Source organism: Ranitomeya variabilis, chromosome 2 (genome assembly GCF_051348905.1).
Source record: "Ranitomeya variabilis isolate aRanVar5 chromosome 2, aRanVar5.hap1, whole genome shotgun sequence".
Taxonomy (NCBI): Eukaryota; Metazoa; Chordata; class Amphibia; order Anura; family Dendrobatidae; genus Ranitomeya; species Ranitomeya variabilis.
Genome location: NC_135233.1, coordinates 677,072,400 through 677,089,660, shown reverse-complemented (window position 1 = coordinate 677,089,660; position 17,261 = coordinate 677,072,400). Strand labels below are relative to the sequence as shown.

Genomic DNA, 17,261 nt, shown 5'->3' with positions numbered 1-17,261 from the left:
TCCATGCTCTCGCATTTCACTATATGACAACGTCATGACAAGGTCTTCTGTGATTGGGTGCCAAAATCACATGTCCCTGGCCATATAAAAAAACGAACATCTTGATTTGCTGTCGTCACTTTCTCAGTGTAACAGTGCAGAGAAGTTGCTCCCGATAGTGCTGAAAGTGAACTTGTCAGTTAGCTAGACATGATCCTGTCCTGCGTGAAATCAGCCTTCCAGCATCTAACTACATTGTGCAAAAACTGTGTGGCAGGCTCCGGAGGCCCCATCTGCTAATCCAAATGGTTTGTGATAAAACGGTGTTGTTAAAGTGATAAATCAGAAGGCCAGATTTCCACTTAAAAATCGTTAGGTATAACAGTGTTGTTCAGGCACTCTAAGAAAATCAATAGTGATTGTTATTTTAGTGACCGGTAACTGACAGCTGTGGGCCTACAAGGTTACAAGAGGGGGAAGGGTACATACAACATGAATGGGAAAACTAGGTAGTTTTGGAAGGGGGAAATCGGCGTCCTATCCAAAGACTACTGACAACATCTGTTACTGGATGGGCTACTCAACTCCATTTCTTTGGCAGCCGCACAGCGGTATACTTTGTAGATGAGGCTCAGAAACAGCATGTGCTCCAGTGGATGGCAAGCGCTGCATCAAGTGGCCTCTCCTCTTCTTCCTCCACCTTAAGATCACACAATACAATCCTCAGTCTTGTCACCCTCCCCCGCTTCATACACAAACAGTAGAGTAGTAGTATTAGTAGAGGCAAAAATTGCAATAATTTGACAACCAAATGCATGAACCCACACATGCGCGATCAACATGCTTTAGTGTGGGAATGCGGAGTAGCGGGCATCGCCAACCACCGGCCGTCCCATCAACCACATCCGCTGCTTCTTCATCCTCCATCACAAGTCTTCTCAAACAGGTCTTCGGATGCAGAAACTCCACTTGTTTACCCCCTGTATGCGGATGCCTCCGCATGCGTCTTTTTGAAGATGCGCCGACCGCAGTATGTCGCGCTCGACGTAGGTCAGCGCAGCGTCATAACGACGCATGCGGAGGCATCGCATACATCTGCATGGCCTACGTACCCAATGTTAAAGATGGGGTACGCAGGAGGCATGCAGACGGAGGAGGAGGTAAAGGAAGAGACGCGGCAGTGGGTGGGGCTTAACGGAGGAAGAAGGCTGCCATCCGCAGCCCTGCCGAACGCAAATCTGAAACCAGCCTAAATGGCGATAACTTCTGAACAGGCCGCTATAGCTGGCAGACTTTAAGGCCATGAATTGCCACGGCAAACATCAGGACCACACAATCAAAATCTTAGGGTACCAATGGGGTTGAAGAGGGAGCCCCCACACTCAACCATCTAGATGTTGGAGTCATTATTCACAGCAGCATTTAAGGGGTTAAACATCTATAGTCAGTACCAATACAAATCATGGCAGATGCAGCAAGTTGTCAGCTACATTGTACTGCTGACAGCTACAGGATTGTCACCCGTCGGGGGATGCTAGTCCCTTATAACGGAGGGCAGTAAAAAGACTTATTGTGGTCACTAAGGGGTTAAATTGCTGTAAATGTATTTACCTGTAGAATCATAGTGTTAGGTGATTTTTACAGCACAATAAACGCCGTACAAGCAAAACAAAAATAAATAGCAGAATTGCTTTTTCTTAGGTCATTTCACACAAATTGGTATTTTTTTTCCCCGCTTTCCAGTATATTCACTGGTAAAACGATCGGTACCCTTTAAAACTACAACTCATCTGGCATAAAAAAAAGCCTTCATACATCTATATTGTAAAAAAAAAAAAAAAAAAAGCGAAAAGAAAAAAAAAAAGGCATATTTACATATATTGAACAAAAATATATTCTTATTAAAATGTCAAAAGGAAGATTGCACAAGACGTAAAAACTATTTAAAGAGACAAATTTCTTATTTAGTGCCTCTTTCTCTTTTTACCTTATAGTAATAATTTTAATACACTTTTTATGCCTAGCTGTACTTTTTATTTTTTTGAGGCATTATTATCCCCTTCCCGACCTTTTACGCCACGTAGGCGTCATGATAGTCGATGCCAATCCGACCGACCTGTGACGCCTATGTGGCGTCATGGAATTATCGCGTCCCTGCAGATCGGGTGAAAGGGTTAACTCCAATTTCACCCGATCTCCAGGGAGAGGGGGAGTGGTACTTCAGCCCGGGGGGGTGGTGATTTGTAATATTTCACCTATGAAAATGGTGAAATATTACAATCCAGCCATGGCCGATGCTGCAATATCATCGGCCATGGCTGGAAAACCTAATCTGCCCCCCCCCCCACCGCCACCGATCGCCTCCCCAGTCCTCCTTTCTGCCCCGTACTGTGGTCCGCTCCCCTCCGTCCTCCTGTCCGCTCCCCCGTCCTCCTGTCTGCTCCCCCCGTCCTCCTGTCCGCTCCCCCCGTGCTTCGATCCACTCCCCCCTCATACTTACCGAGCCTCGCGGTGTCCGTCCGTCTTCTTCATGGGCGCCGCCATCTTCCAGAATGGCAGGCGCATGCGCAGTGCGCCCACCGAATCTGCCGGCCGGCAGATTCGTTCCAGGTACATTTTGATCACTGTGATAAAACCTATCACAGTGATCAAAATAAATAAAATAGTAAATGAACCCCCCCTTTATCACCCCCATAGGTAGGGACAATAATAAAGATAAAGAAAATATATTTTTTTTTTTCTTCCCCGACTAGGGTTAGGGTTAGGGTTAGTATTAGGGTTAGGATTAGGGCTAGGGTTAGAATTAGGGTTAGAACTAGAGTTAGGGTTAGATTAGACTATGTGCACACATGGTGCAGATTTGGCTGTGGATCCGCAGCGGATTGGCCGCTGCGGATTCGTAGCAGTTTTCCATCAGGTTTACAGTACCATGTGCCCATGGTGCGGAAAATACCGCGCGGAAACGCTGTGTTGTATTTTCCGCAGCATGTCAATTCTTTGTGCGGATTCTGTTTTACACCTGCTCCTCAATGGGAATCCACAGGTGAAATCCGCACAAAAAACACTGGAAATCCGCGGTAAATGCGCAGGTAAAACGCAGTGCCTTTTACCTGCGGATTTTTCAAAAATGGTGCGGAAAAATCTCACACGAATCCGCAATGTGGGCACATAGCCTTAGGGTTAGGGTTGGAATTAGGGCTAGGGTTGGAAATAGGGTTAAGATTAGGCTTGTGGTCAGGGTTAGGGATGTGTTGGGGTTAGGGTTGTGGTTAGGGTTGGGATAAGGGTTAGGGGTGTGTTGGGTTAGGGTTGTGGTTAGGGGTGTGTTGGGGATAGGGTTATATCTAGAGTTGGGATTAGGGTTTGGGGTGTGTTGGGGTTAGTGTTGGAGTTAGAATTGAGGGGTTTCCACTGTTTAGGCACATCAGGGGTCTCCAAACGCAACATGGCGCCACCATTGATTCCAGCCAATCTTGCGTTCAAAAAGTCAAATGGTGCTCCCTCCCTTCCAAGCCCCGATGTGCGCCCAAACAGTGGTTTACCCCCACATATGGGGTACGAGCATACTCAGGACAAACTGGGCAACAATTATTGGGGTCCAATTTCTCCTGTTATCCTTGCGAAAATAAAAAATTGCTTGCTAAAACATAATTTTAGACGAATGAAAAATTATTTTTTATTTTCATGGCTCTGCGTTATAAACTTCTGTGAAGCACTTGGGGGTTCAAAGTGCTCACCACACATCTAGATTAGTTCCTTGGGAGGTCTAGTTTCCAAAATGGGGTCACTTGTGGGGGTTTCAACTGTTTAGGCACATCAGGGGCTCTGCAAATGCAACGTGACGCCCGCAGACCACTCCATCAAAGTCTGCATTTCAAAACGTCACTACTTCCCTTCCGAGCCCCGACTTGTGCCCAAACAGTGGTTTACCCCCAAATATGGGGTATTAGTGTACTCAGGACAAACTGGGCAACAACTATTGGGGTCCAATTTCTCCTGTTACCCTTGTAAAAATAAAAAATTGTATGCTAAAACTTCATTTTTGAGGAAAGAAAAATGATTTTTTATTTTCACGGCTCTGCGTTGTAAACTTCTGTGAAGCACCTGGGGGTTTAAAGTGCTCACTATGCATCTAGATAAGTTCCTTGGGGGGTCTAGTTTCCAAAATGGGGTCACTTGTAGGGGAGCTCCAATGTTTAGGCACACAGGGGCTCTCCAAACGCAACATGGTGTCCGCTAACGATTGGAGCTAATTTTCCATTCAAAAAGTCAAATGGCGCGCCTTCCCTTCCGAGCCTTGCCGTGCACCCAAACAGTGGTTTACCCCCACATATGAGGTATCGGTGTACTCAGGAGAAATTGCCCAACAAATTGTAGGATCCATTTTATCCTGTTGCCCATGTGAAAATGAAAAAAATTGAGGCTAAAATATTTTGTGTGAAAAATACTTTTCATTTTTACGGATCAATTTGTGAAGCACCTGAGGGTTTAAAGTGCTCACTATGCTTCTAGATAAGTTCCTTGGTGGGTCTAGTTTCCAAAATGGGGTCACTTGTGGGGGAGCTCCAATGTTTAGGCACACAGGAGCTCTCCAAACGCGACATGGTGTCCGCTAAAGATTGGAGCCAATTTTTCACTCAAAAAGTCAAATGGCGCTCCTTCCCTTCCGAGCCCTGCCGTGCGCCCAAAAGTGGTTTACCCCCACATATGAGGTATCAGCATACTCAGGACAAATTGGACAACAACGTTCGTGGTCCAGTTTCTCCTTTTACCCTTGGGAAAATAAAAAAAATTTCGCTAAAATATCATTTTTGTGACTAAAAAGTTAAATGTTAATTTTTTCCTTCCATGTTGCTTCTGCTGCTGTGAAACACCTGAAGGGTTAATAAACTTCTTGAATGTGGTTTTGAGCACCTTGAGGGGTGCAGTTTTTAGAATGGTGTCACTTTTGGGTATTTTCAGCCATATAGAACCCTCAAACTGACTTCAAATGTGAGGTGGTCCCTAAAAAAAATGGTTTTGTAAATTTTGTTGTAAAAATGAGAAATCACTGGTCAAATTTTAACCCTTATAACTTCCTAGCAAAAAAAAAATTTTGTTTCCAAAATTGTGCTGATGTAAAGTAGACATGTGGGAAATGTTATTTATTAACTATTTTGTGTCACATAACTCTCTGGTTTAGCAGAATAAAAATTAAAAATGTGAAAATTGCGAAATTTTCCAAATTTTCACCAAATTTCCGTTTTTTTTCACAAATAAACTCAGAAATTATCGACCTAAATTTACCACTTACATGAAGCCCTATATGTCACGAAAAAACAATCTCAGAACCGCTAGAATCCGTTGAAGCGTTCCTGAGTTATTACCTCATAAAGGAACACTGGTCAGAATTGCAAAAAACGGCCAGGTCATTAAGGTCAAAATAGGCTGGGTCATGAAGGGGTTATTACTACTTGTCCAGGGTGTTAGGGCATGTTCTACTGAACCATATACAATTAGGCAATATGGGCTTGAGCCCTCAGGGGCCACAAAAAAAAAAAAAAACGCTGGACATATGGTTAGCCACCACTAAAAAAGAAGTACCTGGTTTCTTGCTCAAGTTCCACCAATTCTCTCTTCTTTTTCCTTTTTTTCTTGTCAGTATCATTTTGCAGTAGATGTTGTTGGTCGTCCCCGGTGAAGTTATGAGCCCTTAGTTTCTTTTTTATTTTCTCTTTGATTTCATTTGTTTCCTCGTGCAAAACATGGAGCCTATAAGCCTCAAAAAGCTCTTCGTCATTTTCAAGGTCAGTAGGGCTATGCTCTTCCCTTGAAGTAGCCTCCTCTGTAATCCCAAAACCTTTGCCTTGCTGGCCATAAAACTCTGAACTACTAGCGTTGAGTTGATGTGCAACATCCAAGTTCCCCATTTGAAGTTCGCTCGGGTTGTCTGTCCCACTAGTTTTCTTTTTTTTCTTCTTTTCAGATTTTGCATGCTTTTGCTCATTAGTACTGGTATTGCCTCCATCTTCACTTCCCTGCAGCAATTCTCTTGCTTTTTTCTTTGCAATCCTTGGGCTATCCTCTTCTATGCGTGTTGTTCTGCTCTCTTGAACACGATCTTTGGCCGGGTGCAGTTGATTGCTGAAGGTTTCTAGCTTTTATGATAGAACAGAAACATTTCATTAGAAAATTATGCAGTATAATTTGATTTTTAACAACAGTTGTTGACCCTTATTTAAAATACTATTCATGCATATATATTATGAGAAATATCCAACTGAATAAATACATGATAGTTAGGAGCTAGGCAAAGATAGAACAAGGTACCAAAGCCTAATGTTAGAAAATCACCATTAGCAACAGCAACTCCAAATAATTAATTATACAGAAAACAAGCAGAATAACAAAGACAAAATATATAAGCCAGGTCATTGGTAACAATGCAAACACATACAAAGTTGTGGACAATGGGTATCCTAGTTAAGAAATTGTTTTAATTATTTATTTAATCAATGATTACGCAAAAAGAATAGTTTTACCCATAATTGGGTGCACCAAGCAAAGTTACCAAGAACATGCGCCCTCATGTGTCTCTTATGTACAGTATGTTCAATATTAATGCCCGCAAAATGATGTAAGTACATTAAGAGTGTAGATGATTTCCTGCAATCTGACATACAGTTACGTCAGGCAGATGGCATGGGCACAAAAGAAGGGCCTGTGCCATCTGCAGATGGAGCCAGCTGTGATACACAGCCAAGCTACAGCTACATGTGCTGAGAGCGGACACAGTGCCAAGCTCACAGCACTTCAACCCCTCATATACCACTCTCTGTAGTGACGGCGGCATGTAAGGAATCTGACAAAAGGGAGATCTTTCTCTTTTTCAGACCATCGGCAGCATGATCGCAGGGTGCCAACAGTTGTTATGACAAAGGCTTCCCGTCCTCCATATCCCTCAGCTCCGCTGGGGGCAGGGCCTAAGTATTTCTCCCATAATTATCGGATCAATGCAAACCCCAATATTCATCCCTGACCACTGGTTCCAAAAGGTCTAAGAAAATTATTTGATCAGTGGAAGCTCTATACCTGGGAAAGGTACTTCACTGACTGTAAATAAAATTCAGTCTTGTTGCCTTTTTAACAGAAAATCTCCCTGCATGAGGCCCCTACTTCAATGGAGATGGGAGTGTCAGCTCTTCTACTATATAATTGTCTAAGGGTCACTTCCGTCTTTCTGTCCTTCTGTCACGGATATTCATTGGTCGCGGCCTCTGTCTGTCATGGAATCCAAGTCGCTGATTGGTCTCGCCAGCTGCCTGTCATGGCTGCCGTGACCAATCAGCGACGGCCACAGTCCAATTAGTCCCTCCCTACTCCCCTGCAGCCAGTGCCCACTCCATACTCCCCGCAGTCACCGCTCACACAGGGTTAATGCCGGCGGTAACGGACCGCGTTATGCCGCGGGTAACTCACTCCGTTACCGCCGCTATTAACCCTGTGTGACCAAGTTTTTACTATTGATGCTGCCTATGCAGCGTCAATAGTAAAAACATCCAATGTTTAAAAATAATAAAAAAAAATTAAAAATCATTATATACTCACCTTCCGCCGGCAGGTTTCGGTGGCAAGGATGGTATGCGCGAAGGACCTGTCATGACGTCATGGTCATGTGACCACGACGTCATCACAGGCCCTGCGCGCGAAAGACCTGCCATGACATCACGATCATGTGACCGCGACGTCATCACAGGCCCTGCGCGCCTGCACGAGAAGGACCTGGCATGACGTCACGGTCATGTGACCGTGACGTCATGGCAGGTCCTTCTCACCCAGGCGCGAAGAAGCTGCGGTACCACGGGACAGGCAGGGACAGCGTCAGGAGCAGGTGAGTATTTCACCTCATAATATGATTGGGGACCCAAAAATTGTTGTTTTTTTTTTTTTTTTCAAGTGTGTATTTATTATACAAAACAATAAAACATAAATAAAACTATATAACTATGTTATTGCCATAATCTTGCTGACTCACACATTAAGGTCAACACTATTTGTGCTGAACAGCGTAAACAGTGTCATAACTAGAGATGGGCGGACACCTGGATGTTCGGCCGAACCCGCCTGACCCGAACAGTTACAAAAAGTTCGGGTTCGGATACCAGAACAGTACCCGGACCCCATTCACTTGAATGGGGGCCCGAACGTCCAGCGTTTGCTGCACTGTAATGTGTAAGACAGCGTGGCAAACACCACTTCTGATCGGCGGTGAAATCATCCCCGCCGCTTAAAGAGCCATGATATTCACGCTGTCAAAAGACAGCGTGAGTGCTCGGCTGTGATCGAAGATATAAAGTTTACCTCCGGTCACTGATGTCAGCTGATGGGCTACTGCTCCCATCATCAGACACCTGCTGCCGCTAGTAACAGCGAGAGCAGGAGCGGCGGATGGGAGCATTCATCAGCCGCTGGGGGCTGCAACCTTCAGCTGTCAGCTTCAGCAAGGCTAGTTATTAAGAAAAGAGGGGTCCCCACACCATTTTTTTAAATATTTAAATAAATAATTTAAAAAGGAGTGGGGTCCCTCCATTTTTGACAACCAACCTTGCTAAAGCAGACAGCTGGGGGCCGGTATGCTCAGGCTGGTAAGGGGCAATGGATATCGCACCGCCCCCCACCCCCCCAGCCTAAAAATAGCAGCCCGCAGCTGCCCAGAGAAGGCACATCTACTAGATGTGCCAATTCTGGTGCTTTGCCCGGATGTTCTAACTTGCCCTGTAGCAGTGATACGTGGGGTTAATATTTGTGGGGTTGATGTCACCTTTGTATTGTCAGGTGACATCAAGCCCACGGCTTAGTAACGGAGAGGCATCTATAAGATACCTATGCATTACTAATCCTATAGTTATACGGTAAATAAAGACACAATTAAGACAAAATTAAGTAATTACAGGATGGGTGCTAAGTTGTAGATTAGTGGGAGTTCGACCACAGTGATCCTCAAGAATCCCAAGAACGGTGCTCTGAAATGCTCTGGCAGAACGGAATAGTTGCTGCACATGCATATCACAGCTCCATTCATTTGCTATGAGACTGGCAGAAATATCAGAGCATAGAGCTTTTCCATGATACGAAGAAACCATTGCGATCTGCACAGAGATTTGTCATGATCTGTTCGATCATCTGTAAAATACTGCCTCTGCCAGAATCTATTATATCCTGTAGTGGTATTCCTCATGCAGATCACTCCAAAAGGATTTAAAGGGGTTCTCCACTACTAGGACAACCCCTTCTTAAACTAAATGTTCGGACCCGATAAAGTAATAAAGCTTATACTCACCTCCCGTGCAGGCACTTTCCCGCGGCATAGGCGCACGCTCTCCCAGGGTGACGCAGTGTTGTGACATGTGTTGTCGGTGCCCATTCTTAGGTTAATGGGGTTGTCCTAACAGTGGACAACCATTTAATGAAATGTAGGGAATGAGGCAAAACGGATTCCAAGATACTTAAGGGAAATTGCACTAAAATCACGACATGTTTAATTAAGTTTATAAATATTCTCAGTGCATCAAGAAATAGCCATAAATAGGTCAGCAGTAAAAATTACGCTCTAAAAATACATTATATAAGATTTACATACTATAACATGTTCCTCTTTAGGTGTTTTCTTCTTTTTTGTCTTTTTCTTCGCTTCTGAAAGAGCGGCATAACTCTCGAAGACCTCATCAAAGCGACTCTTTGTCCTCACTTTTGCCTCATTTTCTACTGCAAATATAGATTTAGATATATTACACACAAATATATAGAAATATATAGATACATAATCTAAAAAATACAATATTGTATCCGATCTGTCAATATTCAAAACAATTATATAATGTCACAACTACAATATAAACACTTAGCAGCACATTAAGGGCAGTCAGATGGCCGTATAAATCGAAGCGAGATCAGAACACAGTGCACAGACTGGTCGGTGGCTCCCCCGACCCGAGCGTGACAGCTGCATAGAAATACATGAAGCTGTCACACTCAGGTCGGAATAGCCAGTGGCGTATCCAGGGAAGGGGCAGTCGGGGCATGTGCCCCGGGCGCAGCCGACAGGGGGGCGCCAGCGGACCGCCTGATGATGCGGCGGTCCAAGGAGGGGGTTGGCAGGGCCAGGGAGCGGGGGCTGTCTAATTATACTCACCTACTCCTGGCACGGTCCCTGCAGGTCCCTGGCTGCCCGGCTTCATCCTGTACTGAGCGGTCACATGGTACCGCTCATTACAGTAATGAATATGCGGCTCCACCTCCCATAGGGGTGGAGCCGCATATTCATTACTGTAATGAGTGGTAACGGTGACCGCTCAGTACAGGAAGAAGAAGCAGCGCCGGGGAAGCAGCAGGTGAGTATATGGGGAGGAGAAGCGCAGCGCTGCGCAATATTCACTTGCTCCTCGTTCCAGCTGCCGGTCTGTCTTCTGCAGTGACGCTGAGGTCAGAGGGCGCGATGACGTAGTTAGTGCGCGCCCTCTGCCTAAACGTCAGTCCAGAGGAGGCGGAAGATGGAGCGACGGCTGGAACGAGGAGCGGTGAATACTGAAAGTGCCGGGGGCCTGAGCGACGGAGAGGTGAGTATGTGATTTTTTTATTTTTTTTTATCGCAGTAACAGCAAATGGGACAAATATCTGTATGGGGCATCTTATGGGGCCATAACATTTGTGCAGCACTATATGGGGGCCATAATGTTTGTGCAACACTATATGGGGGCCATAATGTTTGTGCAGCACTATATGGGGGCCATAATGTTTGTGCAGCACTATATGGGGGCCATAATGTTTGTGCAGCACTATATGGGGGCCATAATGTTTGTGCAGCACTATATGGGGGCCATAATGTTTGTGCAGCACTATATGGGGGCCATAATGTTTGTGCAGCACTATATGGGGGCCATAATGTTTGTGCAGCACTATATGGGGGCCATAATGTTTGTGCAGCACTATATGGGGGCCATAATGTTTGTGCAGCACTATATGGGGGCCATAATGTTTGTGCAGCACTATATGGGGGCCATAATGTTTGTGCAGCACTATATGTGGGCCATAATGTTTGTGCAGCACTATATGGGGGCCATAATGTTTGTGCAGCACTATATGGGGGCCATAATGTTTGTGCAGCACTATATGGGGGCCATAATGTTTGTGCAGCACTATATGGGGCCATAATGTTTGTGCAGCACTATATGGGGGCCATAATGTTTGTGCAGCACTATATGGGGGCCATAATGTTTGTGCAGCACTATATGGGGCAAGTATCTGTATAGAGCATCTTATGGGGCCATAATGTTTCTGCAGCACTATATGGGGCAAGTGTCTGTATAGAGCATCTTATGGGGCCATAACGTTTGTGCAGCACTATATGGGGCAAATGTCTCTATGGAGCATCTTATGGGGCCATTATTAACCTTTATGCAGGATTATATGGGGTTACTTATTCAATATGGTATTCAAAAACACTTAACCTACTGATGTCTCAATTAATTTTACTTTTATTGGTATCTATTTTAACATTATGGAGATTCAGGAATGTACCTTGGCTTGGTCATACAGTTTCAATAGAGTTAAGGTTCAAATGGGGGAGGGTTTGGTGGGGGGGGCGCCAAACTGATCCTTTGCCCCGGGTGCTGAAAAAGCTAGATACACCTCTGGGAATAGCCACCGGTCAGTCCGAGCATTGTGTTCCTATCTCCCTCTGATTTATACGGCCATCTGACTCTAGACCTAATGCAACCCACTTAAAGAAGCACTCTTCCCATTCCATCAAACATTGTATGCTCTTAATATATTGCAATCATCAGATTATATAGCACCATGGACTGAATTCTGGCCCAGAAATGACCACACAGTACACCATTCAGAATTACCTGTCTGTACTGTCCTGGTCTTCTCCATGATAAAGAAAATAAAGGAGAGCGAACACAAAGCAGATAGATGAGGACCACCAGAAGGGCATTAAAGGCCGCAGGGGGCTTCCCAGCCTAGAGATGGTGGGCATCTTCTAAAGTACAGGCTGCAAATTTCAGTTCTAGTTCATTAAAATTTAGGGTGACCACCCACGTGACGCGAGGTCAACACATTGCTACAAATCGGAGGCAGGAAAACAGAGTACACCGAAGTCCAGGGTCATAGACTGGGCACCTAAGGGTCACCAGTAGCCATCACCAATATAAGTAATAACCGGCCATGGAACACATTCGAAAAATAAAGAGAAAATGAACAATGAGAACAATTTCACCTGTAGGCATCTTCAGTCCAAGAACCAATACAGGTCATCTAAAATCATGTTGGCTTCATATCTGACCAGATTTCATCCTGTATGAATGAGATAACATGCATGAATGACAAATGAGAGACTGATAGTAGCTCACATTCACGGGGCAATTCAGTCTAGTGCACCGATACTTCCAGGCAGCAGAGAGGATGGAGCAAGGACAAGATTTGGTTCATCTGCTACAGTTATGGGGACACTGTTAGTAGGGCACTCTGCATGGCACCATACCGAGCTCCCTCTAGTCGGCAATGATCATAGAGGGCTTAGTGGTTATTCCCATAGCAACCCCTGCATCCTTCTATAACCCTTGTTCCTTCTATTTACAAACATCATACTGTAAAATCCTGAGACATTTACAAAGTTGTTTTCTGTTTTTCTGAATTTTGCTTGATCTTTTCTGGAAAATAAAAGGTTCTGCAGAGTTGTACATATGACTGGTAAAGATGGTGCGAATCAATTCACAGGACCAGGTCCAGCAGCTGCCACATCAGTAATCTGAGGCAGCAGGACGGGAGCAGCGCACAACCCCTCTTACCCAACGTCATCCCCAGCTCTTTTTTTGATTAACCGGCCCGGGACAACGTCATCATTGCAGAGTCATGCACATGTGACAGCTAATCAAAAGAAGAGCTGCAGAAGCCAGGAAGATTACTGTCAGGGTCTTGGAAATTGATTCGTACCATCGCTAATGACTGACATGGTACAGCTACTACTGCCCCGCACACCACTACAGCCCTGACTAGGTCAGCGGGTCACAGCTTACATGGCTATATACATCAGTGCTTTTGTCAGCGATGGTGCATGGTTAGGCTGTGTTCACACTGCGTTTTACCCTACAATTCATGTGTAAACCAGGGTAGCTACTCACGTACATGGGGCCATAGGCGGCAGCCACGTACAGGTGCGGCTCCCCACGTACACGGGGCCATAGGCGGCAGCCATGTACAGGAGCGGCTCCTCACGTACACGGGGCCATAGGCGGCAGCCACGTACAGGAGCGGCTCCTCACGTATGCGGGGCCATAGGCGATGGCCACGTACAGGTCCCTTTATTAGCTTCTGTCTGGCCAGTATTTATTTGTATACAGCGATAACATGGTAAGAAGCAGCAGAGTATTTCCAGTCTGCAGGATCCAGTAGTAAAAGCCTGATAATTTCTGGGCAAGAAGACGGACAAGATGTGAGCCCGAACCTGTGCTGGGTACAACATGTGAAGCATCATTTCTGCAAATCGGTCAGATTTACTAATATATGTAACACGCTTATAAGAAGGCTCTACCCCTGCCAGAGAGAGGGCGATACCCCTGCCAGAGGGGGCGATACCCCTGCCAGAGGGGGCGATACCCCTGCCAGAGGGGGCGATACCCCTGCCAGAGGGGGCGATACCCCTGCCAGAGAGGGCGATACCCCTGCCAGAGAGGGCGATACCCCTGCCAGAGGGGGCGATACCCCTGCCAGAGAGGGCGATACCCCTGCCAGAGAGGGCGATACCCCTGCCAGAGAGGGCGATACCCCTGCCAGAGAGGGCGATACCCCTGCCAGAGAGGGCGATACCCCTGCCAGAGAGGGCGATACCCCTGCCAGAGAGGGCGATACCCCTGCCAGAGAGGGCGATACCCCTGCCAGAGAGGGCGATACCCCTGCCAGAGAGGGCGATACCCCTGCCAGAGAGGGCGATACCCCTGCCAGAGAGGGCGATACCCCTGCCAGAGAGGGCGATACCCCTGCCAGAGAGGGCGATACCCCTGCCAGAGAGGGCGATACCCCTGCCAGAGAGGGCGATACCCCTGCCAGAGAGGGCGATACCCCTGCCAGAGAGGGCGATACCCCTGCCAGAGAGGGCGATACCCCTGCCAGAGAGGGCGATACCCCTGCCAGAGAGGGCGATACCCCTGCCAGAGAGGGCGATACCCCTGCCAGAGAGGGCGATACCCCTGCCAGAGAGGGCGATACCCCTGCCAGAGAGGGCGATACCCCTGCCAGAGAGGGCGATACCCCTGCCAGAGAGGGCGATACCCCTGCCAGAGAGGGCGATACCCCTGCCAGAGAGGGCGATACCCCTGCCAGAGAGGGCGATACCCCTGCCAGAGAGGGCGATACCCCTGCCAGAGAGGGCGATACCCCTGCCAGAGAGGGCGATACCCCTGCCAGAGAGGGCGATACCCCTGCCAGAGAGGGCGATACCCCTGCCAGAGAGGGCGATACCCCTGCCAGAGAGGGCGATACCCCTGCCAGAGAGGGCGATACCCCTGCCAGAGAGGGCGATACCCCTGCCAGAGAGGGCGATACCCCTGCCAGAGAGGGCGATACCCCTGCCAGAGAGGGCGATACCCCTGCCAGAGAGGGCGATACCCCTGCCAGAGAGGGCGATACCCCTGCCAGAGAGGGCGATACCCCTGCCAGAGAGGGCGATACCCCTGCCAGAGAGGGCGATACCCCTGCCAGAGAGGGCGATACCCCTGCCAGAGAGGGCGATACCCCTGCCAGAGAGGGCGATACCCCTGCCAGAGAGGGCGATACCCCTGCCAGAGAGGGCGATACCCCTGCCAGAGAGGGCGATACCCCTGCCAGAGAGGGCGATACCCCTGCCAGAGAGGGCGATACCCCTGCCAGAGAGGGCGATACCCCTGCCAGAGAGGGCGATACCCCTGCCAGAGAGGGCGATACCCCTGCCAGAGAGGGCGATACCCCTGCCAGAGAGGGCGATACCCCTGCCAGAGAGGGCGATACCCCTGCCAGAGAGGGCGATACCCCTGCCAGAGAGGGCGATACCCCTGCCAGAGAGGGCGATACCCCTGCCAGAGAGGGCGATACCCCTGCCAGAGAGGGCGATACCCCTGCCAGAGAGGGCGATACCCCTGCCAGAGAGGGCGATACCCCTGCCAGAGAGGGCGATACCCTGCGAGAGAGAGGGCGATACCCCTGCGAGAGAGAGGGCGATACCCTGCGAGAGAGAGGGCGATACCCCTGCGAGAGAGAGGGCGATACCCCTGCGAGAGAGAGGGCGATACCCTGCGAGAGAGGGCGATACCCTGCGAGAGAGGGCGATATCCTGCGAGAGAGAGGGCGATACCCCTGCGAGAGAGAGGGCGATACCCTGCGATAGAGGGCGCTACCCCTGCGAGAGAGAGGGCGATACCCTGCGAGAGAGGGCGATACCCCTGCGAGAGAGGGCGATACCCTGCGAGAGAGGGCGATACCCCTGCGAGAGAGAGGGCGATACCCCTGCGAGAGAGAGGGCGCCACCCCTGCGAGAGAGAGGGCGATACCCCTGCGAGAGAGAGGGCGATACCCCTGCGAGAGAGAGGGCGCCACCCCTGCGAGAGAGAGGGCGATACCCCTGCGAGAGAGAGGGCGATACCCCTGCGAGAGAGAGGGCGCCACCCCTGCGAGAGAGAGGGCGATACCCCTGCGAGAGAGAGGGCGATACCCCTGCGAGAGAGGGCGATACCCTGCGAGAGAGGGCGATACCCCTGCGAGAGAGAGGGCGATACCCCTGCGAGAGAGAGGGCGCCACCCCTGCGAGAGAGAGGGCGATACCCCTGCGAGAGAGAGGGCGATACCCTGCGAGAGAGAGGGCGATACCCCTGCGAGAGAGAGGGCGATACCCCTGCGAGAGAGAGGGCGATACCCTGCGAGAGAGGGCGATACCCTGCGAGAGAGAGGGCGATACCCCTGCGAGAGAGAGGGCGATACCCCTGCGAGAGAGGGCGATACCCTGCGAGAGAGGGCGATATCCTGCGAGAGAGAGGGCGATACCCCTGCGAGAGAGAGGGCGATACCCTGCGATAGAGGGCGCTACCCCTGCGAGAGAGAGGGCGATACCCTGCGAGAGAGGGCGATACCCCTGCGAGAGAGGGCGATACCCCTGCGAGAGAGGGCGATACCCCTGCGAGAGAGAGGGCGATACCCCTGCGAGAGAGAGGGCGCCACCCCTGCGAGAGAGAGGGCGATACCCCTGCGAGAGAGAGGGCGATACCCCTGCGAGAGAGAGGGCGCCACCCCTGCGAGAGAGAGGGCGATACCCCTGCGAGAGAGAGGGCGATACCCCTGCGAGAGAGAGGGCGATACCCCTGCGAGAGAGGGCGATACCCTGCGAGAGAGGGCGATACCCTGCGAGAGAGAGGGCGATACCCCTGCGAGAGAGAGGGCGATACCCTGCGAGAGAGGGCGATACCCTGCGAGAGAGAGGGCGATACCCCTGCGAGAGAGAGGGCGATACCCCTGCGAGAGAGAGGGCGATACCCTGCGAGAGAGGGCGATACCCCTGCGAGAGAGGGCGATACCCTGCGAGAGAGGGCGATACCCCTGCGAGAGAGAGGGCGATACCCTGCGAGAGAGGGCGCTACTTTATACAGGCAGACATGACAGCAGAACTCATGTTATAGTAGGCTCGGTGCTGTACACATGGAGCGCTGTGAGGCTGCAGCACCGCACCAGGCACAGGGGCCTCCATTATGGAGAACGACACGATCAAAGCATCAACACTATGACGCGTCCGCGACTCACCTGAGCGACGGAGCCTGCGCCCTGCCCGGGAACTCACAGGACACTGCCCGCTTTTCCGTTACTTTCCTTACTTCAGCGGCCACAACAGCTCCCCGGTAACTAGCCCCGCCCACTGTCGTCACCAGGGTGACCGCGAAGCCAGTCAGAATAGAGAGTGGAAGCTAGAACGTATGGGCTCAATGGAGGTCACATGACCGCACAGGAAGGGCGGTGCTTACATCTAATTCACCACCTCTATGGAAGAGAGTGGACGACGGGTAGTTGGGGAGGAGGAGGCTGCGGAGACTAATAGGAGAGCAGCCCGTGAGAGAGGGCGAGGCATGGGGTCTAGGGAGAATGCTGTCATACCACCCAACTATGAAGGATAAGAAACGGGCACAGAAAGAGTGCGCCATGATAACTTATCAGGGGCGGACACTAATAGCTTGGGGCCTCTGTGCAAGAATTGTGTCTGGACCCCCTTCCTGCCCGGTACACTT

At 49.3% G+C, this 17,261-nt stretch overlaps 1 protein-coding gene across 4 annotated transcripts in view; it reads right to left on the bottom strand.

Annotated features, from left to right (window-relative positions):
• AHI1 (Abelson helper integration site 1) overlaps nucleotides 1-16,926 on the bottom strand; it is a 289,456-nt gene extending 272,530 nt beyond the window's left edge. For 3 of the 4 annotated variants that reach the window (XM_077289311.1, XM_077289310.1, XM_077289309.1), the window contains exons 1-4: nucleotides 16,783-16,926; nucleotides 12,239-12,315; nucleotides 9,599-9,723; nucleotides 5,563-6,116 (exon numbers count right to left, since the gene is read on the bottom strand). In XM_077289311.1, the coding sequence (XP_077145426.1) occupies nucleotides 5,563-6,116; nucleotides 9,599-9,723; nucleotides 12,239-12,248 (689 nt within the window). In that variant the 5' untranslated portion in view covers nucleotides 12,249-12,315; nucleotides 16,783-16,926. The remainder of the gene's footprint in view (nucleotides 1-5,562; nucleotides 6,117-9,598; nucleotides 9,724-12,238; nucleotides 12,316-16,782) is intronic. The other variant, XM_077289308.1, reaches the window with a different exon arrangement.
• Nucleotides 16,927-17,261: the final 335 nt, after the last annotated feature.